This window comes from Grampus griseus (genome assembly GCF_964374135.1).
Source record: "Grampus griseus genome assembly, chromosome: 6".
Classification (NCBI taxonomy): domain Eukaryota; kingdom Metazoa; phylum Chordata; class Mammalia; order Artiodactyla; family Delphinidae; genus Grampus; species Grampus griseus.
In genome coordinates this window covers 8020839-8044354 of record NC_139000.1, presented here as the reverse complement: position 1 = coordinate 8044354, position 23516 = coordinate 8020839, and the positions used below count along the sequence as shown (strand labels likewise).

Here is a 23516-nt window from a genome sequence, read left to right as displayed (position 1 = left end):
TAAAATTTACATTTTAAGGCAGGACAAGAAAATTTTAACTTAAAATTCTCTCTCTGTCAGTTTGGGCCTCCTCCCTCCCCTGCAGTGTGCAGTGTGCATCTGCATTTTGCATTAACCAGACCTCCTCAAAGATGGGAGTGCCTACTTGACTGTGGAGATCATTTTTTTTTCTTCTCTTCTGATGCCAGCAATGTGACTTCTTAGAAGACTGGCATTCTTTCCCAACTCTTTAAGGGGTCATGGTGACCTCCTGCTCACTTTGTGCTTACCTGAACTACACGCCTTTGATGAACTTCATGTAAAATGTCAGTATGTCATTTTGATGTATGATCCTTTGTCTTAGAAATGTATATGACTGTGCCTTTGACTTCTAACAGGTGGAATGGTTCTCAGAGCTGCTGAGAGTCTCTCTCTTGGGTTACAACCCTCAGTTTGGCTTGAACAAAATTCTCTTTTTCCTTTTTGATTGTTAATTGAATTTTTGTTGACAAGACAAACCTGGGCTGGCTAAGCCACTTCCTGTGTGATCCAGGCAAGTCACTGCATTCTTGAAACCTCAGATGTCTCATCTGTAAAATGGGCAGGATATTTACCTCCTCAGGACCACTGTAAAGATTAAATAAAATAATATGTATAGCACTTAGCACAGTGTCTAACATATCATAAGCACTCAATAAGTGGCATGCCTGATAAATGGTAAGCATTTTATATATGATTATAATAATCGTCTAAACTGCTTTCCAGTTTTCTGTTTTTTTTTTTTTAATTTTTATAAATTTATTTATTTATTTTTGGTTGCATTGCGTCTTTGTTGCTGCGCGCAGGCTTTCTCTAGTTGTGGCGAGCAGGAGCTACTCTTCGTTGTGGTGCGCGGGCTTCTCATTGCGGTGGCTTCTCTTGTTGCGGAGCATGGGCTCTAGGCACACAGGCTTCAGTAGCTGTAGCACGTGGGCTCAGTAGTTGTGGCTTGCGGGCTCTAGAGCACAGGCTCAGTAGCTGTGGCACACGGGCTTAGCTGCTCCGCGGCATGTGGGATCTTCCTGGACCAGGGCTCGAACCCGTGTCCCCTGCGTTGGCAGGCGGATTCTTAACCGCTATGCCACCAGGGAAGTCCTGCTTTCCAGTTTCACTTCAAATGCCATGTCCTCCAGGAAGCCTTTTTTAAAAACATGAAGTGTAACATCCAATAAACGACATAATTAAGTGAGCAGCTCGGTGGGTTTTTACATAAATATGCACCCATGTTACTACCACCCAGATCAAGACACAGATTATTTCCAGAGACCCAGGGCCTCCCACATCTCTCTTCCCAGTCAATGCTCTTTGCTCTCCACCTCCAAGAGATAGTTGTTATCCTGATTTCTATTGTCATAGATTAGACTGTTCCTGAAACCTCATATGCATGGACTCATAGTGTATACTTTCATGGCTGGCTCAAAAAGGCTCTGAAATCTAGAGATGAACAGAGCTCTGTGGTTAAGAGCTCAGGCTTTGGGCTCAGACATACCTGGCTTTAATTTAATCCTGGTTTGCCCAGAAATTGACTATGTGCCCCAGAATGCATTACGTGTCAGTTTCCTCATCTTATAAGATGGATATAAATCATCATACGTACTTCATAGGATTTGAGGAGGGGATTAAAAGAGATATTGTGCGTGAAGCACTTGGCACATCAGGGTGCCGAGGGGGTGGTGCTACTTTTATTCATCTCAGTTATATTCTTCCCCTCCCATCCCCATCCTCATGGCTTCTCATGGAGACACAAATGGAGTCCAAACCACAGGAGTACTCACTGGCTTCTACTGTCTATCCTTACCTCCCACATGCCAGGGTTTGAATCCTGGCCCTATCACTTATTGGCTGTGTGACCTTGGACAAATGGCTCAGTTTCCTCGTGTGTAAAATGGAGATAATAATAGTAAATACCTCACAGGTGACTGTTAGGGTTAAATGAACTGATATATGTGAAGAGCTTGGAAGAGTGCTTGACACACAGTATGCCCCATATATACTTGCTTCCATCACCATGTCACCATCATCGTCACCATCATCATTGTTTACCATTCTGCTGGGGAGGGGTTGTCACCTGACTAGGCAGGGTGGTGGAGGGGATCTGGTGGTCTGACTCATCCTTTTCTTTACCAGTCTTTTGTTTTCAGCCCATCCTTTCACTCCCACCTCTGGAAGTACCTGGTACCAATGATTCCTGAACTTTTCCAAGGTTCCGTGGTTGAGTGGCTAGTCTCCTTCTGGAGGTTCATATTTCCACCTCCTTTTCTCTGTTCACTCATCAACCCTCAACCATGTGCTGTTCATCTTCCAAAGTTTTGTCACTATCTCTCATCTCCCGTTGCCTCTCTTCCTGTTCTTTGTGTCCTCGTGGATTTAAACTTTTTAAGAATTCCCCTGCTAGTATTTTAGTGGGGTTTCAGGAGGAAAAAGAATCCGCCTGATATAATCAGATCTATTTTTCTAAAACAAAATCCTGTTCTTTACTGTTCTTTACTCTTGGAGAAGGAGTATACGGGAATTTGCTTTATTACTTTTCTGTGTTTTTTTAAAGTTTCATTTAAAAATGAGAGAGAGAGATTTCCCCCTATTCAAAAAAGTTCGCTTGATTCTGATCCCCTGTGGGTCATCCAGCCTTTCTCTTCCTCTTTGTTGTCTTTCTTGCAGAAAGATAAATCCATATTTTTGGAGAAGTTTGGAGAATAGCCCCCCTCTCCTCTCAGTCAGTCCTTCCCTGTCTGCACTCTGACTTTTGCCCAGGTCACCAGTGACCTCTCAACGACCAGACCCACCGATGTTTTTTATTTTTAGTCAGAGCCCTGGGGCATGAGGTGTTGTTAGCTATGCCGTCTTTCTGCACTCCTGGCTCACACTGTACCTCTCTGACCATTTCCTTTCTGCCTCCTTCTGGTCTCTGCTCCCTTCACTCAGCCTTAAACTGGAGTTCTTCCCAGTGTCCTTTACATGACCAATCCCTAACCCCCTGGGTCATGTGAGTCACTCTTCCTGGAGTCATCACATTGTATGTGCTGACAGGGATGCCCAGAGCTGACTCCTGACTTTGAACTCATATCCAACGTTTTCTCAATGAAGTCTAACCTGCCTATCCCCTTTAAAATGCAAACTATCTCTCTCCAACCCCTACCCAAGCCTAATCCTGCATGCAATCACCTTACTTATCTTTCTAATCCCTTCCATGGTTCTTAGTCTGATCAGGTAACCCTGATCACCCTACTCTATTTTTATCATCATAGCATTTATCACCTTTTTAACATACTATATAATTTACTATTTACGTATTTATGGTGTTTCCTCCTCTAGAATATCAGTTTCGTATCTACAGGGAGTTTTCTCTTTTGTTCATTGCTGTATCTGCAATGCCTAGGACCGTGCCTGGCACACAGTAGGTGCTTAATAAATATTGCTGAATTAATGAATTCACACTTTGCCTATGCCAGAGGTTTCCAAACGTGGCAGCCTTTGTGTCTCAGTATGTTTTCATAGCATCCCAGACCCAAAGAAATACCTAATAGCTCTGTTTATGAAGTAGTCAGGACCAAACAACTTCTGTTATATCCTAACAACTTAGTAGCCATTTGAAAAAACAGTACTCATAAATTGAAAATAACCACCACTCCTTACTAATAAGATATGTGCACCTTCTCAGACCTTAGAATCCACCACATCAGACATTAACACCCTCGGTCTCCTGTTCCACATTGATTTTCATGAGTTATTTTCTTCTCCCACATCAATTGCTGAGAACGCAGCTTCAAAGACATGTACATCATAGAAAGAAATGTAGCAGTCTAATGTTGAAACTGTGAACTACTTCCAGCTAGTAGGTTCCACAGTGTCCAACAGATGATAAGCATCATTGTGTTTCTCTCCAAAATTTAAAATACTCCACTGTGTTTCTATTTGCTGTGGCACCCCAGGGTGCCTCGCACACAGTTTAACCGTGGGCTTATTTTCTTTTCTTTGGTTGGATTTGATCTTCTCTCTCTTCTCAGCCTGCAGGCTCAGCTCAAATGCCACCTCTTCCATGAAGCTTTCTGGCCCCACTGGCCAAAAACAAACCACATCTAAACCAAATTATTTCTCCAGTTGTAATGAAAACTTCTTCCCCTGGGATCCCATGGCAATTTAACACATAAAAGGCATGAATTGTTCTCTGATACCCAAGGTGTAAACAATGTCATATTTCTTTATTTCTCTAAATTAAATAAAACTCGCTTGGGCTTCCCTGGTGGCGCAGTGGTTGAGAGTCCGCCTGCCGATGCAGGGGACGCGGGTTCGTGCCCTGGTCCGGGAAGATCCCACATGCCGCGGAGCAGCTGGGCCCGTGAGCCATGGCCGCTGAACCTGCGCGTCCAGAGCCTGTGCTCCGCGACGGGAGAATCACAACAGTGAGAGGCCCGCGTACGGAAAAAAAAAAAAAAAAAAAAAAACTCGCTTGAAGCCCCCACTGTCTGAGGTTGCTAAACTTCACTTGGATGGTATTTTTGTGTGGCTCTGTCCTTGTTCCTGGGCTGGATCAGGACTATGGGACATTCACAGTCCAGGCAAAACTGAGCTGTCCACAACAGCTATCCTCAGAGGCTGCCACCATAGTGCTCACCAGTCCATTCAAAAGTGGTTGGCTCTAATCTGCTCCCCCAGAGCCACGCTAAGCAGAGGGACTCATTCCTGGCTCTCAGGGCCACGGGGGAAGGTCCTAGTGCTTGGTGCCCAGGCATTCACACCACCACCCCTGTCCAAAGCCCTGAGCGCTCCAGGACTCCATGTGCATGGGAGAGACATCAGTGCTACTCAGAACCTGCGCCTTGGGGGAATCAACCTCCACCTTCCAGAAGAGGCATTAATCTCCCAGAGTTTACATGCAGGTAACCTGGGGACTGGACGTGGCCCTCAGATGTGTTTTGTTTAGCCAGTGTGGTGTTATTAAATTTCTTTTTTTATAAACTTATTTATTTATTTTTGGCTGCGTTGGGTTCCCACTGCTGCACGCGGGCTCTCTTTTTAGCTGCAGCAAGCGGGGACTGCCTCTCCCTACGGTGCACAGGCGTCTCATTAAGGTGGACTTTCTTGTTGTGGAACACAGGCTCCACGAGTGCGGCCCTCAATAGTTGTGGCACATGGGCTCAGTAGTTGTGGCTCGCGGGCTCTAGAGCACAGGCTCAGCAGCTGCGGTGCACGGGCCCAGCTGCTCTGCGGCCCGTGGGATCCTCGCGGCCCAGGGCTCAAACCCGTGTCCTCTGCACCAGCAGGTGGATTCCCAATCACTGCACCACCAGGGAAGCCCTACATTTTTTTTTAATCCATTGCAACACTTCGACTTACTGGGGGATGCCGAAATGTTTACAATCAAGATCCTTGGTCGTTGCATGTAAACCAGTGGTTGGAGCTGAGTAAGGACTGCCCCCCGCCCTGACTCCCCGCAAGGCACGTGCTTTGCCGTTGGCCACATCTGTAGTGTTACATCTGTCTGGCCCCTACACTCCTTTGAGTTTGAGAACCTAGCCTACGCTTTTGAAAACAAAGCCTTTTTCATATTGTATTCCGACCTCAAACACAAAAAACTGTTAACTCACTCTTTCCGGCAAGGATGTACCAACCTGAAGCACTCCAGGCCCTGCCGCTCTTTGTAGGTGTGGCGGGTAGTGGGTGGCTGCGCTGGAGACAATTACATTTTCATTCTCTGCCTGTGAACTACAGCAGCAAAAAAACAGGAAACCGACTGAACGCTCTGTAACTGTATTCAGCACTGATGTATTCAGACTCGTTATGCCATTTTTAATGATATTAATAGCTAACATTTATTGGGTCCTTAATAGGTTCCCGGTACTAGGTAAAGAACCTTATTAACATTATCTTGAATTCATTAGAAACTTCTTCTAAAAGAATGCAGCAGAATCTAAAAGCCCAGAGACCAGGAGGTGGGGGTGGGGGTGAACATGAAAAAATGCAGCTGATGATGCAGCTTAAAAGCAGAAGGGAGGCAGGTGCAAGCCCGAGACTGTCGGAGAAGAGGCCCAGACTCTGGACCCAGGGCTCTCCAACAGGCCCCTGTACGTGGGGGGCCCAAGTCAGTTGGTCCGCGCTATCAGGGCTGGTGGAGGCCACGGTACTCGGTTTCTTCCGTCTCTCCCTGCTCCGCCCAGTTGCCTACTCTGGGTTGTTTGTCTCTCTCTCCCCGCACGCCCCCCACCCCCGTTCTCGGTCCCTCCATGCGGCTCCCTGTCTCTATTCCCTGACCCCCTAGCTTCTCCCCTCTCTGTTCTGCATCCGTCTCCCACCTGCCGGGCTCCTGGCGCAGCGGCCAAGCCGCAAGCAAGCTCGCCGCCGTCACGTGACATAAGCGTAAATCACAGGATTCTTCCCACCCCCAGAGGTTGGCCGGCACCCGGGTTCTGCAGAGGCTGCAGGCCGCGCATGCGCAGCTACAAGCGCACCTGCCCAGCGGGCGGGCGGGGCCGCGGACCAAACCGGCGCATCCAGGGGCCACAGCCCCACCACCCGACCCCCTCAGGCTGGACAGGAGCAAGGGTTAGTGGACCCGCCTGAGCCCCGACTCCCAAGAGGTTCGGTTCCCGTTGCTGATACGCTCCCAGCAAGAGGTCCACACATCTAAACCTGTCCTTAGGTCAGGGCACTGCGGCTGCACCTGGGCGCTGGACGTTCTCCTCTGAGCATCAGGAAGTCGGAGCGCAAGTCCCAGGTCTGCTCTTAGAGCCGTGTGACCTTGGGCAAGTGACTTGACCTCCCTGTGCCCCTGGAAAATGTAATAATAATAGCACCGGGGGCTTCCTTGGTGGCACAGTGGTTAAGAATCCACCTGCCAATGCAGGGGACACCGGTTCGAGCCCTGGTCTGGGAAGATCCCACATGCTGCGGAGCAACTAAACCCCTGTGCCACAACTACTGAACCTGCGCTCTAGAGCCCACGAGCCACAAGTACTGAAGCCTGCGCACCCAGAGCCTGAGCTCCACAATAAGAGAGGTCACCGCAATGAGAAGCCCACGCAACCACAATGTAGAGTAGTCCCCGCTCGCCGCAACTAGAGAAAGCCGCGCGCAGAAACAAAGACCCAATGCAGCCAAAAATAATAAATAAATAATTTTTTAAAAAAAGCTCCGACCTTGTGGGGCCATAGTGAGAATTCGATGAAAATTCATGAGAGCCCTTTGTGTGGTGCCTGGCGGGTATCAAACGTACTGCATATAAAGAATACAGTGCAAAGGATAGTGCTGTGTGATGACTGAGCGAGGATTTTATCTTATCCTGCAGGTCATCACCCTGGGTCCTCAGAGGCACCCTTCTAGAGAAGCCTGGAAGTTTTATTGTCCCTGTTTCACAGATGGAGAAATCAAGGCTCAGAGATGTCAAGAGGTCTTGGAACAGGTCTTGCATTCTACATCCAGAGAGATTCCAATCCGACACTCCTGAGTCAGGGGTTCCTGAGTGAGTTCACAGTCTGTCACCCTACTCACTTTTTCAACCATCCTATTTAAAACAACATCTGTTCTGATTTTTGCCATCCCTATTAAACATCTCAGGTACACATCCACAGGAAAGAATTTCTTTTTTTATCCTTCCGCAGAAAATAAGGAGCTGCTATGTTTTATTTTCTGTGGCCTTTGAGGAGGTCTCCAGCAGGTTCCAGGCCACCCCAAAGTCCTGGAGTTCTGCAGCAAGGCCTACCTCTAGCAGCTTCTTTCCTACTCTGTTCCTCAGGCTCTCTTCCCTCTGGTCACACTGGTCCCTCTCTGTTCCTGGAAAAGTCAAACTCCTTTCTGACACCTTCTGTATATCCGCCTAGGACACTCTCCCCATCCCCTCTTGCTACCTTTTACTAATCTCAGGAAGCCTGCCCTGACTGCACCCTACCTGGTCCACTGGGTCAGGTGCTCTGTCATTTGCTCTCAGAACCCTCTGTCCTTCTGCTTCAGCACTTATTAGAACAGTAACTCCTTGATTCCTGTCTGTTTCCTCAGCTAGAATACTGGCTCCTTGAGGGTAGTCTCTATTGACACGTGCCAGAGGGTCAAGGAGGGAGCATGTGGCATCACAAGTGCATTCTAGTTCCCCTCACATTTACAAACTATCTCCTCCTTTTCCAAATGCAACCCAAGGCTATCAGTACCTTCCTTGGGTAAAAGGCAGAGCCCAGACATGAAGAGATGACAGGTGAACACTTTCCCTCTCTGGGAAGCCATATGAAGGTTCTGTTAGGGTAGACTGAACTGAGGATGAGAAAATGGTCAAATCTTCATGCCCTGGGGCTGGTGGCTGAACTAGGACATGTGGCCCCTCATCCTGGCTTGGCCAGTGTTCACTGTGTGACCTTAGGAAAGTCCTCCTTTAGGCCTCAACTTCTTTAGTTGTTGCTCAGTATAAAATAATGGTTCAGAATTCAGATTCTAAAATTAGATCTTTATCACTTACTAGCAAGGCACTTATCTTCTCTGAGTCTGTTTCCCCATCTGTAAAATATTATATTTATTAATAATATAAAGGAGCTAGCTCACAGAGCTGTTCCAAAAATTTAATGAGTATTCATTGATTTTGTGACTACCAGTTCTCTTGTCCTTTTTGACTTTAAATTGGCTCAACTCATTTTTCTTTGAAGCCAGAGGGGAGCCCTGTCCCATATTTCAAAAGCAATCTCCCCTGTCAACTAAATCGAGCAAAAACTGACCTGGGACCACTTTGGTAAATGTGGACTCCAGGAAGGAGATACTGACAAGAGTCATCACACAGCATATTCCTATTCGATTTGGGACCTAAATATTTCTAGACTTTTGTTGCCCAAAGACTAGGATCGGTGTCTGCCTTGTACATGGCTGGAGCTCCAACGCCTAGAACAGCGGCTTACGTATAGTAGTGAGAGAACAATAAATATTTGCTAATGAATGAAACACAACCTGAGAGCAAATCTAGTACTCAGTTTCTGAGCCTATTTTTTTCATCTGAAAATGGAGATTAAAAATAATGTCCAATTATTGCGAGGATTTAATGAGATGATGCATGTAAGAGCTCAGTGAATGGTGGATTTATGGATATGGGTACCCAAAGAGATAGAGATAGTGTCGATAAACCTTACGTTTTGGGGAGTGGGTACTAGTAATAAGATCTAGCTTCTGAGTTCCTTTTGTGGGCGGGGGTGTGGGGAGGGTGAGGGGTGGATGTAAGGTTCCCAGAAAGAGGTAAGACAGACCACAGCGGCGTTTCAGGAAGATGGAATGCGTCGGTAGCCTGAGGCCAGGGATTCAGGTGCGGAGGCTGCGGAGAAGATTCTTGGACCCGGCGCCCCGGGAGCGCGCGGTGTCCCGGCCGCGCGCGGCGCGTGAGATTAGGGGAAGGGCGTGGCTCTCCCACCAGCCAGGGACCTCCTCGCTTCCAGCCGCATCTCGGCGGGCGGGGCCGAGCCTCCGGGCCGCAGTGTGATTGGCGGAGGCGAGCGGGTGACGCTAACGGCTGGCGCGAGACCCCGCCCCCGTCCGGCCCCGCCCCCCCGCGCGCGCCGGCGGGTCGGCAGCCTCGCTCTGGCTCGCGCCGCGCCCCCGCGCCGAGTCCGCGCGTCAGTCGATCCCGAGCGCGGCTGCAGGGCGGCGGGCTGCAGCTAGCAGAGCGCGCCGACCCTAGGAGGTGCCGGTGTCCGCCGGCGTCGCGTGAGGAGGCTCGGAGCCCAGAGACTCGCGCAGCGCGATGGCCCCCATTGGCCTCAAAGCGGTGGTCGGAGAGAGTAAGTGGAGTCGGGGTCCTCCCCGCAGGCGGCGGCTACGGCTGCCCGGGAAAAGCCGGGCGCCGTACCTGCCCGCAGCGCCGCGGCCTCCGCGCTGGCCTCTCGCCCCGCTCGGCCCGGGGCTTCTGGCTGGGAGGGTCCCGTTATTCCGGCGCCGCCCTCCTCGGAGGGAAGTCCCTCCCGGCCTCCTGCGGCCCGCGTCCTCTTCCCTTCTTCCCCAGCTCTTCTCTTCCCGCATTCCTTCCCCTTCCGCCCCCCCACCTTTGCTCCATCCCTTACCCTTCATCCCACCCCTCCCCTCTTCGCCCTATCCCTCTCTTCCCTCTTTACCTCCATCTCCCTCCACCCCCATCGCTCCATCCCTCCTCCTTCACTCCTGGCACCCCATCCCTCCCCCTTCACCTCGCCTTTACCCCCTGCAGCCCATTATCCTCCCCTGCACCCCCATTCTTCACTCCCAGTACCTTCCCCTCATTTCCTCTCTCCTTTTCCTCGCCTTTATTCCCTAAGCTCCTTGATTCCACTCCTTTTCCCGTTCTCCAGTCCCTCCCTCTTTTCCACCCTCCTTCGTGAGTCGTGACGAGCGAGATCCCGGCCTGCGTCCTCCTCCCCCTTCCTCCTTCCTCCCGGGAGCCGGAGCCGCGGTCCCCGGCTGCAGAGACCCACCTGGGAGCGGCTCCGCGCGCCCTGGCTCAGACGCGCCACTCGCCCAGCCTGGGCCACTCCTGGCAGCTGGAGAGAAGCCTGTTTTCCAAAGGCTTGGCTCTGCTGGGCTGAGGCCGCCTCTCTCCTCCTCCCGATCCTGGGTCTTTGCTTCAAGGGCGGGGTCTTATCAGGGTCCTGAAGTGTCTTAAATCACCCGGGAGACGAAGAAGGCTTTAGTGTGCGCGGGAGGAGTGGCCCTGCCCAGCACCGCAGTCTGCAGTCTCCCTGTTCGCAGGACTCAGCCGATGCTTGGTTTCGGGCAGTTCCAGCCACTGTTGCAGGGAGGAAATGGTTGTTCTTGGGTTTGGATGAAAGGCTCAACGTAAATGGATTTTAAAAAATGGATGGTGGAGCGTGTGGGCTGCAGCGGAGTGAGCTCTGACGGTGGTGATATTTGGAAAACGGCGTCCCCAGTGCTAAATAAGCTTGATGATCTGTGTGGGCAAATAGTGCCTCTTCAATATTTCGGCTGTTTCTTTAACAGAAAATGTGAGAGGATTGCTGTAACTTTCGCTACCTCTTTTGGAATTGAGAGAATTAAAAGTGGACTTTGTGGGAGAGGATAAGAAAGGAAATAGAATAAAAATGGTGGAAATTAGTTTCCTTTCCAATGATTCTGTCATATTAGAGCAATTCCTCTCGCTCGCTCTCTCTCTGGTTGTCAAATGTTTTTGACTGTAATGGTCCTTTTGAGGCATCATAATTGTTTCTTCTTCCTTATTCCTTTCGTTGGTATATAGAAAATATTCCCCATTGTACAACCTTATCTGACCTATTACACCAGAAGAAAATTGTTGTAAAAACTGAACCCCCAAATGAGCAAGTTTTTAAAAAAGTGTCCACGATAATTATCACCTGCCTTCCCCATGCGGTAAAGGTTCTGAATCACATACCTTCTATTTTTAAAGGCCAATCGAAGCGTTTAGGGCTGGAAGGACCCATAGGGATCCTTTAATGTCAACACGCTCATTTTACCCTTGGGAAAGAAATGGAGGCTCAGAGCAGTTAAATGAGTTGCCAAAATCAGTGTTAATTAATTTTTCAAAAACCTGGTGTCCATTTCCTTGCAGCATTAGTAAAAAATAACTTTCTTCATTGTTCTAGATATACTATTTCCTTCCAGTATGCTTTTTAAAGGGTGTGAAATGTGGATTGTTATGTTACATTCTTTTAAATGTTATATTTGAATAAGGTGCTTTTTAAAACAAAATCCCAAAAACAGGTGTTACAGAAATCACGTTTTTGCATCCTTTTGCCGTGACCCTTGTTCATGCAGGTAGCTCCCCCCAACTTTTAGAAGCAAGTATCAAAAAAAAAAAAATTAATATGCAATATGGTCAAAATTTATCTTCTGAAATAAAGCAAAGCCACTGTTTACAAAAATAAAACCAAACCAATTTTACATAAAGTTGGTGAATGTGTGAACAGCATTCTACTTCTATAACAATTGAGTTAGGTATAAATTTTAGAAAAAATATTTTTGCAATTCTTTGTCAGTGACACAAAGAATTCTGTTAATTCTGACTCCTAATTTCAGATGGGGTTTCTAGCTTTGCCTTTTTCCTCTAAAAATAGGAGTAAAACAAAGATGTTTTTTAACCAACACGCACCGGTTTAAATGTCATCTTCACAGCCTGGTCTTCCCGGTCTAAATTAACACCTCATAGTCACTGTTTATCATATTCCCTAATTTTATTTTCTTCATAGCACTTAAAATGATCTGAAATGATATTGTTTCATTTTTTGTTTTTTTGGTTGGTGGGTTTTTTGTCTGTTTGTTTTTGTTTTTTGGTACTTGTTTGATTGTTTCATCCACTTGAATGTTGCTTCCGGGAGAGAATGGTCTTTATCTGATATGTTCATCCCTGTATCCCATACCAAAAACAGTGGCTGGTCATAGTTGGTAGTCAATAAATATTCATGGAATGAATCAGTGTTCTTAAGGATATGATTGAGAGGAAGGTAAATGTAGTTTTTGGCTTCCTGTCACATCTTTCTAAGTTGAGTTTTAGAGTGGCGGTAGGTACAGACACAACAAAAGTAGAGGAGATGGGTGTTAGCTGTTCATTCAACAAAGGTTTGTTCAGAGCCTGGTAGGAATTATGGGGGAATACAGGGACACTAAAATGTGGCACAGTGTCACACTCTTATGACAGACACAGACAATCCTGAGATGCCCTCCCTGTCACTCCCCTGACATACTTAAGGTATAACCAGTGTATTGCACTTCTTTGTGTTGGTCTCCAACTAGACCAGAAGCTCTTTCATGGGAGAGTAGGACCTCATCTTATTCTTAAGTCTGTCTGGTTTGTTTGTTTTTTTTTTTGAATATGTATACTCCTTTTTTTTCTTTTTCTTCTTTTTTAAATTGGGGTATAGTTGCTTAACAATGTTGTGTTAGTTTCTGCTGTACAGTGAAGTGAATCAGCTATATGCATATATATCCCCTCTTTTTTCTTCCCATTTAGGCCACCACAGAGCATTGAGTAGAGTTCCCTGTGGTATACAGCAGGTTCTCATTAGTTATCTATTTTATACATATTAGTATATATATGTCAATCTCAATCTCCCAATTCATCCCGCCCCCGCCTTTCCCCCCTTGGTGTCCATATGTTTGTTCTCTACATCTGTGTCTCTATTTCTGCCTTGCAAACAGGTTCATCTGTACCATTTTCCTAGATTCCTAGATTCCACATATGTGCGTTAAGATACGATATTTGTTTTTCTGTTAAGTCTGTCTTTAGTGTGAGAGTTAGTGCTTAAATGTTGGATGAATGACTTAATCTTTATGTATAGCGATTCAGAGAATGGGCTCTGGATTTGAACTAGCTGGGATAAAATTCTGATCTACCACTATTAGCTGTGTGACTTTGGTAAATAATGGAACCCTTTTGTGCTTCAATTTCTTCATCTATAAAATGGGTAATAATAGCACCTACCTTATGTGGTTCTATGAGTATTAAATGAGGTAATGCAGGTATAGCGTCTGATACAGTTCTTGACACACAGTAAATTCAGTCAATATTATCATTATGAAAAGATCAACAAAGAGGTTCAGTACAAATGTTAGAGGATTTCAAGAAGAGATAGAATACTTCTTTCCTGGGGGGCCAGGGTTTTGGGGGAGAAAGTGGAGTCTTCGGTAAACTTCTTGAACGAGGTACAAATGAGCTGGAAAATGGAAGAATAGACCTGAAGAATATATGGATGATTTGTAACCTGACCCAACTTCTGTTTCCAGTTCTACTCATTTCTTCACTTATTTTTTCTTTTCTTTCTATAAAATGTAGTTTTTTTTCTTTCTTTTTTTTTTCTGCTGTTGACTTTGCAAAGAGATTGTAAGAGAAAGGAGAATTTCATTTATTTTTTATTTATTTATTTATTTTTTTCGGTACATGGGCCTCTTACTGTTGTGGCCTCTCCCGTTGCGGAGCACAGGCTCCGGACGCGCAGGCCCAGCGGCCATGGCTCACCGGCCCAGCCACTCCGCGGCATGTGGGATCTTCCCGGACCAGGGCACGAACCCGTGTCCCCTGCATCGGCAGGCGGACTCTCAACCACTGCGCCACCAGGGAAGCCCGAGAATTTCATTTTTTAAAAATAATTTTTGAATTTTATTTTATTTATTTTTTTATACAGCAGGTTCTTATTAGTCATCAATTTTCATTTATTTTAAATTTTAGAATTTCACTTATTTTTTTATGCAGGTTCTTATTAGTTTTTTTTTTTTTTTTCCGGTACGTGGGCCTCTTACTGTTGTGGCCTCTCCCGTTGCGGAGCACAGGCTCCGGACGCGCAGGCCCAGCGGCCATGGCTCACCGGCCCAGCCACTCAGCGGCATGTGGGATCTTCCCGGACCAGGGCACGAACCTGTGTCCCCTGCATCGGCAGGCGGACTCCCAACCACTGCACCACCAGGGAGGCCCTAGTTATCCATTTTATACATATTAGTGTATATATCTCAGTCTCAATCTCGAAAATTTCATTTTTTTCGAGACATTGTTTTATCTAGTTTATGTTAATGGATGATGTTTCAATTATGTAAATCCATGTTGTAATCCAAAATTTACTCGTTCCCTGAAGTTTTGTCAGTGTGTTTCAAAGATGCAAGGATTACAAAATGTACTGTTTTTCTTGTTTCCTCGCTGTTAGCAATTTCTCCTCATGTTAGTTTATAAGAATCACATTCTTTTGGAAAAGAATGTAGTTTCAATTTGTGTATTAAATATATTACATAGCTTTTTCAGATGGAGTCCTGGGTCATAGGATGTTTTAGAAGTTGAGAGGACACCTACATTGAAGCAGTTTTCATTCATTCTTACACTTTTTTTGTAAAGAAACTTTGGTTAGCATACAGATAATTTAAGTGTTATATTTTGAAATATATTAAATACATGTTGCATTTTTTCATTTCTAAATTAAGGTATAATTTGCATAAGTAAAATTTACCCTTTTTAGTGAACAGTTCTTCAAATTTCAGCCATTACATACAGTCATATAGTCACTACCATAATCAAAATACAGAACAGGTCATCATCCCCCAGATTCCCTTGTACAGCCCCTTTATGGTCATCCTGCCCTCCCACCCCCAGGCCTGGCAACCACTGAACTGTTTTCTGTTCCTATATGTTTGCCTTTTCCAGAATGTCATTATCAATGGAATCATACAGTATGTAGCTTTTTGAATGTGCCTTCTTTAAATTAGCATAATGCATTTGACAGTCATCCATGTTGCATATATCTGTAGTTTGTCCCTTCTCATTGCCAACTACTCTTCTGTTGTACGAATGTACTACAGTTTCTCCATTCCCCAGCTAAAGGGCATTTGAGTTATTCACTTTCTGGGCAATTGCAAATGCTTCTATAACGCTTCTAGAAGCAGTCACAGGTTTTGTGTGAACATATCACTTGGATATGTAAATACCTAGGAGTGGGATTAATGGGTTGTATGATAAGTGTGTGTTTAACTTTATAAGAAACTGTCAAATTGTTTTCCAGAGTGGCTATACCGTTTTACGTTTTTCACCAGCATCCTTGTTAGTCCTTGGTATTGTCAGTTTAAAAAATTTTAGCCATTCTCAGAGGTAGTGGTGTCTTATGATTTTAATTTGCATTTTCCTAATGACTAATAGTGTTAAGCATTTTTTCATGTGTTTATTTGCCATCTGTGTATCTTCTTTGGTGAAATGTCCAAATCTTTTGCATATTTTTTATTGGGTTGTCTGTTTTCTTATTATTTTAGTTTTGATAGGTCTTTATGTATTCTGGGTACATTTCTTTCATCAGATATGTGAGTTACAAATATTTTTTCACAGTTTGTGACTTGTCTTTTCATTCTATTAACAGTATTTTTTTTTTTTTTTTTTTTTGCGGTACGCGGGCCTCTCACTGTTGTGGCCTCTCCCGTTGCGGAGCACAGGCTCCGGACGCACAGGCTCAGCGGCCATGGCTCACGGGCCCAGACGCTCCGCAACATGTGGGATCTTCCCGGACTGGGGCACGAACCCGCGTCCCCTGCATCGGCAGGCGGACTCTCAACCACTGCGCCACCAGGGAAGCCCAACAGTATTTTTCAGAGAGCAGAAGTTCTTAATTTTTATGAAGTCCAATTTATCAATTTTTTCTTTTATGGATTGTACTTTTGGTATCCTATCTAAGAAATCTCTGCCTAACCCAAGTTCACAAAAATTTTCTGTTTTTTTTTCCTGTGTTTTCATCTAGATGTTTTATAGTTTTAGGCTTTATATTTAGTCTTTGATCCATTTTGAGTTAATTTTATATATTGTGAGCTATGATCAAAGTTCATTTTTGTATATATGTAAATTTTTTTGTTTGTGAGTGTCTATTTGTTCCAGCACCATTTGTTGAAAAGACTATCCTTTTCCCCCATTGAACTGTTTTTATTCTTTGTTGAGAATCAATTGACCATGTTTGGGTGGGTCTATTTTTGGACTCCCTGTTCTATTTCTTGACCTATATGTATGCTTTCACTAACACTCATTCTGACTCAATTACTGTAGCTTTAAAGTAAGACTGGAAACCGGATATTGTGAGTCCTCCAGCTTTGTTTTTCTTTTTCAAAATTGTTTTGCTTCTTTTGGTTCATTTGCTTTTCCATATAAATTTTAGAATGAGCTTGTCAATTTCTATTTAAAAAATTCCTCTGGGATTCTGTTTGGAATTGTCTTGAATCTATACATTGGTTTGGGGAGAATTGATGTTTTAACAAATTTTTAATATTCTAGTTTCTTTGCTGTATTGCAATGTGAAAATAAAAATTCTTAACTTCACAAATAAGGGAGCAACTGTATGATAAGGAGAATTGCAGATAGTTTAGCGAGGTTGCAGGACACAATGTCAATTTACAAAAATATATTGTATTTCTATATACTATCAATGAACAATTAGAAATTGAAATCTAAAATAGTATCATTTATAGTAGAACAAAAACCATGAAATACTTGGGTGTAAATCTAAAAGAATGTGTTCTAGATCTGTGTGCTGAAAGTTACAAAATACTGATGAAAGTTAGCAGAGCTTAAATAAATGCAGAGATATACTATGTTCATGGATTGGAGGAATTTATGTTATACTTATTATTTTTGAAACGTGTTTTCAGTTCTCTTGGTTAGATGCCTAGGAATAGATTGCTGGGACATATGGTAATTAACTTTCTGAGGAACTGCCAAACAGTTTTCCAAAGTGACTGCACCATTGTACATTCCCACCAGCAGTGTATGAGGGCTCCTATTTCATAATATCCTTACCAGCACTTTTTGTTATCTGTCTTTTTGATTATAGCCATCCTAGTGGGTGTGAAGTATCCCATTGCGGTTTTGATTTGCATTTCCTTAACAGCTAGTGATGTTGAGCATTTTTTCATGTGCTTATTGACCATTTGTATATATTCTTTGGAGAGATGTCTACACAAACCCTTTGCCCATTTTTATTTATTTAAAAATTTATTTATTTATTTATTTCTATTTTTATTTATGGCTGCATTGGGTCTTCGTTGCTGTGCGTGGGCTTTCTCTAGTTACGGCGAGTGGAGGCTACTCTTTGTTGTGGTGCACGTGCTTCTCATTGTGGTGGCTCCTCTTGTTGCAGAGCACGGGCTCAAGGCATGTGGGCTCAGTAGTTGTGGCTCACGGGCTCTAGGTGCATGGGCTTCAGTAGTTGTGGCATGTGGGCTCTAGAGTGCAGACTCAGTAGTTGTGGTGCACAGGCTTAGTTGCTCCGTGGCATGTGGGATCTTCCTGGACCAGGGCTCAAACCGATGTCCCCTTCATTGGCAGGCAGATTCTTAACCACTGTGCCACCAGGGAAGCCCTTTTCTGTGTACTTTTAATAAAAACTACTTATTCTTGTTATAACTCTCATCCTGTGTCCTTTTAGACAATTCATTTATATTTTAAAAATTGTTTTTGAATGGTCACATTGTATCTTCATTCCTAGTTTATTAATTAAAAGTATCATATTTTTGAAACACCTGACTTTTCAAAAGGATTCTAATATGGTAGTCTTACAGTTAATAAAAATAATTTGTTAGTTATAATTGTGATGAGAATTACAAAGGAATGATACAGGGCACTAGTCTGGTGTAGGTCTGGGGACGTTAGAGAAAGCTTCCCTAAGGAAGTTGACATCCAAATTACTTCCTTTTAGTTCCAGCTTACTAAGAGTTTTTGTTTTGTTTTTAAAACCAGGCTTAACTACTGGTTTAGTTTCTTTTGAAACGATCATATAGTTTTTCTTATTTAATCTAGTAATGTAATATAATTAATTCATTATAATATTGAGCAATCATTCATTGCATTTCTGAGATAAACTTACTTGTTAGACATGCAGTATTCTTTTTCAGTGTTATTAAATTCTACTTATTATTTTTACGTTTATATTCATTAGCACTGGAGCCTTCTTGTTGTTCTTTGATCATTCCAAGTATGTTCCCACCTCAGGAACCTTTGTTGTTACCTATGTCTGAAATGTTCTTCCTTCAGATATCTGCATGCTTGTTCCCTTAATTCCTTTAGGTCTCTGGTCAAATGCCACCTCACCAGTGAGGTCTCCTCTGACTACTTTATATAAAATTGAAATTCCCCCTACTTTCTCATCCCCCTCACCATGTCAAATCTGACATTTCATACTTACTGTTTTCTTTGTTTTTTTTTTTAATCTTGGTCTCCACCAGCAAAATGTAAGCTCCGTGAGAGCATAGTCTTTGTTTTGTTCACTTCTGTATCCCCAGCACCTAGAACAATGCTGGTACACAGTGGGCACTGAAGAAATATTTGGAATGAACAGCTGAATACTATGTATTTTATGTGTGTGTGTGTGTGTGTGTGTGTGTGTGTGTGTGTGTGTGTGTGTGTAATTCCTCTCTCCCGTCTTTTTCAGATCTTCTGCATCAGAGTTTGTCTCTCCTTAACTGAATTGGGAAGTTTCTTATCTTTTTGCATGTTCCAGAATAGATCAAATAACACGGGCATTCCTTTCCCTGAATGTTAGGAATGATTTATCCATAAAACTATTTGAATTTGTTGCTTTTTGGGGGGGAAGAGGATAAATATTTGACAGTCTTTTAATTATGATTTATTTATTCAGTCTTCAGCTTCTTGAATCAATTTTGGCAATTTATATTTTCGTATAAAATAGGCCTTTCAACCTAAAATTTTCAAATTTATTAACTTTAAATTAGATTTGTATAATTTAAAAAATATCTTCTGTGTCGGTAGTTGTGATCTCTTTTCTCATTCTACCCTGTTAGTATTATTATTTTCATGGAAATACTTGGTAGTGATTTGTCTATTTTAATTGTCTTTTAAAAAACTCAGTTTCTTTCTTCTGTGGGGGGTGTGTGTGTGTGTGTGTTCTTATTCTAATTTCTTGAATCAAATGCTTGGTTAACTTTTTTCTAATAAAAGCATCTAAGGATATGAGTTGTCATTTGAGTACAACTTTGGTTGAATCCCAGAGGCTCCCCACCCTCCCCTCTCCACTGCCCCCCTGTAGTTTTTTAATATGCAGTATTCTTGCCGTTTATTTCTAAACACAGTCTTCTTTGTTTTGGACTAAATGTCACTCTTATGATAGGGTGATAAGTAGTTTAATTTGGGATAAAATTTCGATGAGAAGCAGTTTGCGACTCGGGGATCATCCATGTGTCACCCATCAGATGTAAGAGAGCATATCTACCACAGGATCCAAAGAGGGCTTTCTGAATATGCACTAAAAGATTTTCCCTCTGGTGTTTTTGGCACATAGCACCTCTTAGACAAACAGGGGTTTGGCTGCTAATGAAGAATCTTTTCTTTAGTGGAGTAGTCAGGCCAAATTGTGAAGTTATCACTGGCAACTCAACAGCTATAAATTGTGAACCCCAGTCCTGTGGCTTGCCTCTGTGAGACGTGCTTGGAGAATCCCCAAGGCGAGCCTCTGATTTGATTACTTCAATCGGTTTCTCCTGTGAAGGGCTGTTGCTAGCACTGAAGTTAGGGCGAGATAGTCAAGACTTCATCTGAATTGCAGCAAGTATGAGTTTTACTTGCTTTTTGTCCCCAGGCTTTTATTATTATTATTATTATTATTATTATTATTATTTTTGCGGTACGCGGGCCTCTCACTGTTGTGGTCTCTCCCGTTGCGGAGCACAGGCTCCGGACGCGCAGGCTCAGCAGCCATGGCTCACGGGCCCAGCCGCTCCGCGGCATGTGGGATCTTCCCTGACCGGGGCACGAACCCGTGTCCCCTGCATCGGCAGGCAGACTCTCAACCACTGCGCCACCAGGGAAGCCCCCCAGGCTTTTTTTTTTTTTTTTTTTTTTTTTTTTGCGGTACCAGGCCTCTCACTGTTGTGGCCTCTCCCGTTGCAGAGCACAGGCTCCGGATGCGCAGGCTCAGCGGCCATGGCTCACGGGCCCAGCCGCTCCGCGGCATGTGGGATCTTCCCGGACCGGGGCACGAACCCGTGTCCCCTGCATCGGCAGGCGGACTCTCAACCACTGCGCCACCAGGGAAGCCCTTTTTTTTTTTTTTTTTAATTAAAAAAAAAAAAAGTCAGTGCGAAGCAGTGTTGTGGAGTGGAAAGAGTTCTAGGCTAGAAGTCAGAACATCCAGCTGACAGTCCCAGTTCCAACCCCTAGTGGCTGGGTGACCTGGACATGTTAGTTAACATCTTTTTCAATTGGAAATTCTAATCCCAGCATCACAGAATTCTTTGAAGGCTTGCATTAAATAATAATCAAAAAAAATTGCTCAGAAAACAATGAGTCATTATAAGGAGTTATTATCACTTTACAGATATAATTACCGAGATAAGTTTGTCTGCTCAAGGTTATGAGTAAGTCCTTAGCAGAGTCGAGGAAACAAATTGCTCATAGCTTTGATAGACACAGGATCTAGTAATCACCGGATAACAGCCAGCTGTTGCCCGCTCATTGCTCTTTGGGAAAGTTTGCGTTGGTTAAAACAAAGCAATTTGCTTCTGATATACACCGATCTGATCTTAATATATGTCTTTGGGGCTCCAAAGTAAGAATAACTGCTAATGGCTCAAATTGCAAGCTCTCACAGGGCAGATCTCCAATATTCCTTTCTTTCTGTTTCTTATATGCTGATGGTATTTTACTTCAAATGTCTACTAATGATTTGGCCTAACAGCTGACCTCGTAGGAAGTAAATGAGATATTAAGTAATTATTGCACTAGGAGAGCCTATTTTATTCTTGGGAGCTAAAAAATTTAGAGAGATGTGGAGAAAAGTAGAGAAAAACAAACAATTTTTTTAAAAAATCATTGGAGCCTAGCTGTGAAGAGACGGGTTTGAATCAGAGACTCCAGCAGTCACTCCTTGTTTGGAGGACTTCTGAGATGCCAGAGAAACCCAGGACCATACATTATGGCTTGTTTCCATTTCAGCATGCTTTGGTGGGTTCTGGGACCAAGGGTTTTGTTCATTTAGCCAAAGTTTATGCGGTCATTCCTATGTGCGAGAAACTGTGCGGGAGCTGCAGATGTAATGGTGTATAAGGAGACCTGGTCCTAGTGAGATTCAGACAGGTAATGGTAATACATTGCCGTAAGTGCCCTGAGAGGGGCACTATGGTGTGGTGATGTTGGAGCACGTGGTGGAGGCCCCACCCCACAAGGCCTGGGTACTGAGGGAGGCTGAGGGAGACTCGGAGGATGTGGAGAAGCTGGCCAAGAGGAGGGTGGTGGTGATGGGGCATGGGGGACAGTAAGTCACATAGAGAAATACCCAGGCTTGGCAAGAAAATGAGAAGGCTGGAGGCTGGCTGGAGCTGGGGGCCAAGGGAGTATGCACAGAGAAGTTGGAGAGGTGCCCGGGGCTTCCCTGTGCTTGTGAAGGAACTTTATCCCTATTCCAGGAGCACTGGGACACCACTGAAGGCTTTAAGTCAGGGAGAGACATGGCTTAGAAAGACCTCTGGCTGCTGTGTGGAGGCTGGATGGAGGGTTCAATTAGGAGCTATGGTGGTGGTCCAGGCTGGAGGTGGTGGCGGGGGGATGGAGAAGTAGTGGCAGGTGGCGAGAAGTAAAGTGACTTGAAGGAGTCTTCAGAGGTAGAAGTGTCAGGTTATGGTGATTGATTGGATGCAGAGGGTGAGGAGAAGGAGTTGGGGAAGATTCCCACTTTTCCGGCTTTGACGACCTATTGGAAGGCCGCAACATTCACTGAAACATGAAAGAAGGAGCAGAAGCAGGTTTGCTGGGGAACGTTTCCTTTTGCGAGCGTTGTGCTTCTGGTGCCTATGGACTGTCTAAGGGCAGATGTGCAGGAGGTCTGGGATGGAGATTAGGGTTGGGGCGTCATCAGGTGTTGGAAAGAGTCAAGAGTGGGTCGGGGGCTTCCCTGGTGGCGCAGTGGTTAAGAATCCGCGTGCCAATGCAGGGGACACGGGTTCGAGCCCTGGTCCAGGAAGATCCCACATGCCGTGGAGCAGCTAAGCCCATGAGCCACAACTACTGAAGCCCACGTGCCTAGGGCCCATGCTCTGCAACAAGAGAAGCCACTGCAATGAGAAGCCCACGCACCGCAACAAAGAGTAGCCCCCACTTGCCAGAATTAGAGAAAGCCTGCATGCAGCAGTGAAGACCCAAGGCAGCCAAAAATTAAATAAAATTTAAAAAAAAAAAAAAGAGTGAGTCAGATCACAGAGGAGACGGTGCAGGGTGAGAAGAGGGCCTGGGTTCACCCCTGAGAGACACAGACATTTACAGCCAGGTACAGGAAGAGAAGCCAGCAGGTTTGAGAGTCAGGAGGGAAGGGAGGCTAGCAGAGCAGTGTCTACGATTTTGTGGCTCCCAGGGTCCACCCTCAAATCATCCCAAAGCAAGCCTGAGCCTTCACTCAGTGATGAGCCTCCAGTCTCTAGGCTGGGGGGCTTGGCAGTTGGAAACTTTTCAGGACTTACTCTTGCTGTGGTGTTTCCCCTGTGTCTTAAAGTCAGTCCTTGCCTGTCTGAACCTTGTTGTTCAGGATTGTTTTGAGGAGGAAAGAGGAAATGATTATAGCCACTCATAGTGCAAGGCTCTGAGGATTTCGGGTATCATGCTGTGTCAAGAGGCCATCAGATCGGTGGGGGTAGGGTTGTGGTGTGATGGATTGGGAGATTGGGACTGACAGATATACACTACTACGGACGTATCCGTAAAGTAGATAACTAATGAGAACAGACTGTATGGCACAGGGAACTCTATTCAGTGCTCTGTGGTGACCTAAATGGGAAGGAAATCCAAGGAAGAGGGGATATCTGTATACATGTGGCTGATTCACTTTGCTGTACACCAGAAACTAACACAACATTGTAAAGCAACTATACTCCCATTAAAAAAAAAAAAAAAAGATGCCATCAAATCATAGAATCTTCAGTCTGGGAAGAATTGTGGGAGCATCTAGTCCAGCCTCATCCGGAGCAGGAAGTAGGTTGTACTAGTCTGCTGGATGAATGGCATTGGCAGATCTTCCTTCTCCATGGCTGTTGGGGACAAGCAGTATTATTTTTATGTCCTGTGTCAGCGTAGATTCACAATG

The 23516-nt window shown here is 44.7% G+C and overlaps 1 protein-coding gene across 1 annotated transcript in view; it reads left to right on the top strand.

Moving 5' to 3' along the window:
* Positions 1-6444: 6444 nt before the first annotated feature.
* Positions 6445-23516, top strand: part of STXBP1 (syntaxin binding protein 1) — a gene marked incomplete at its 5' end in the record, with an annotated part of 73700 nt that continues 56628 nt past the window's right edge. The window contains 4 exons of the mRNA XM_082656279.1: positions 6445-6558; positions 6656-6730; positions 9417-9684; positions 9787-9951. Of these exons, the coding sequence (XP_082512405.1) occupies positions 6445-6558; positions 6656-6730; positions 9417-9684; positions 9787-9951 (622 nt within the window). The remainder of the gene's footprint in view (positions 6559-6655; positions 6731-9416; positions 9685-9786; positions 9952-23516) is intronic.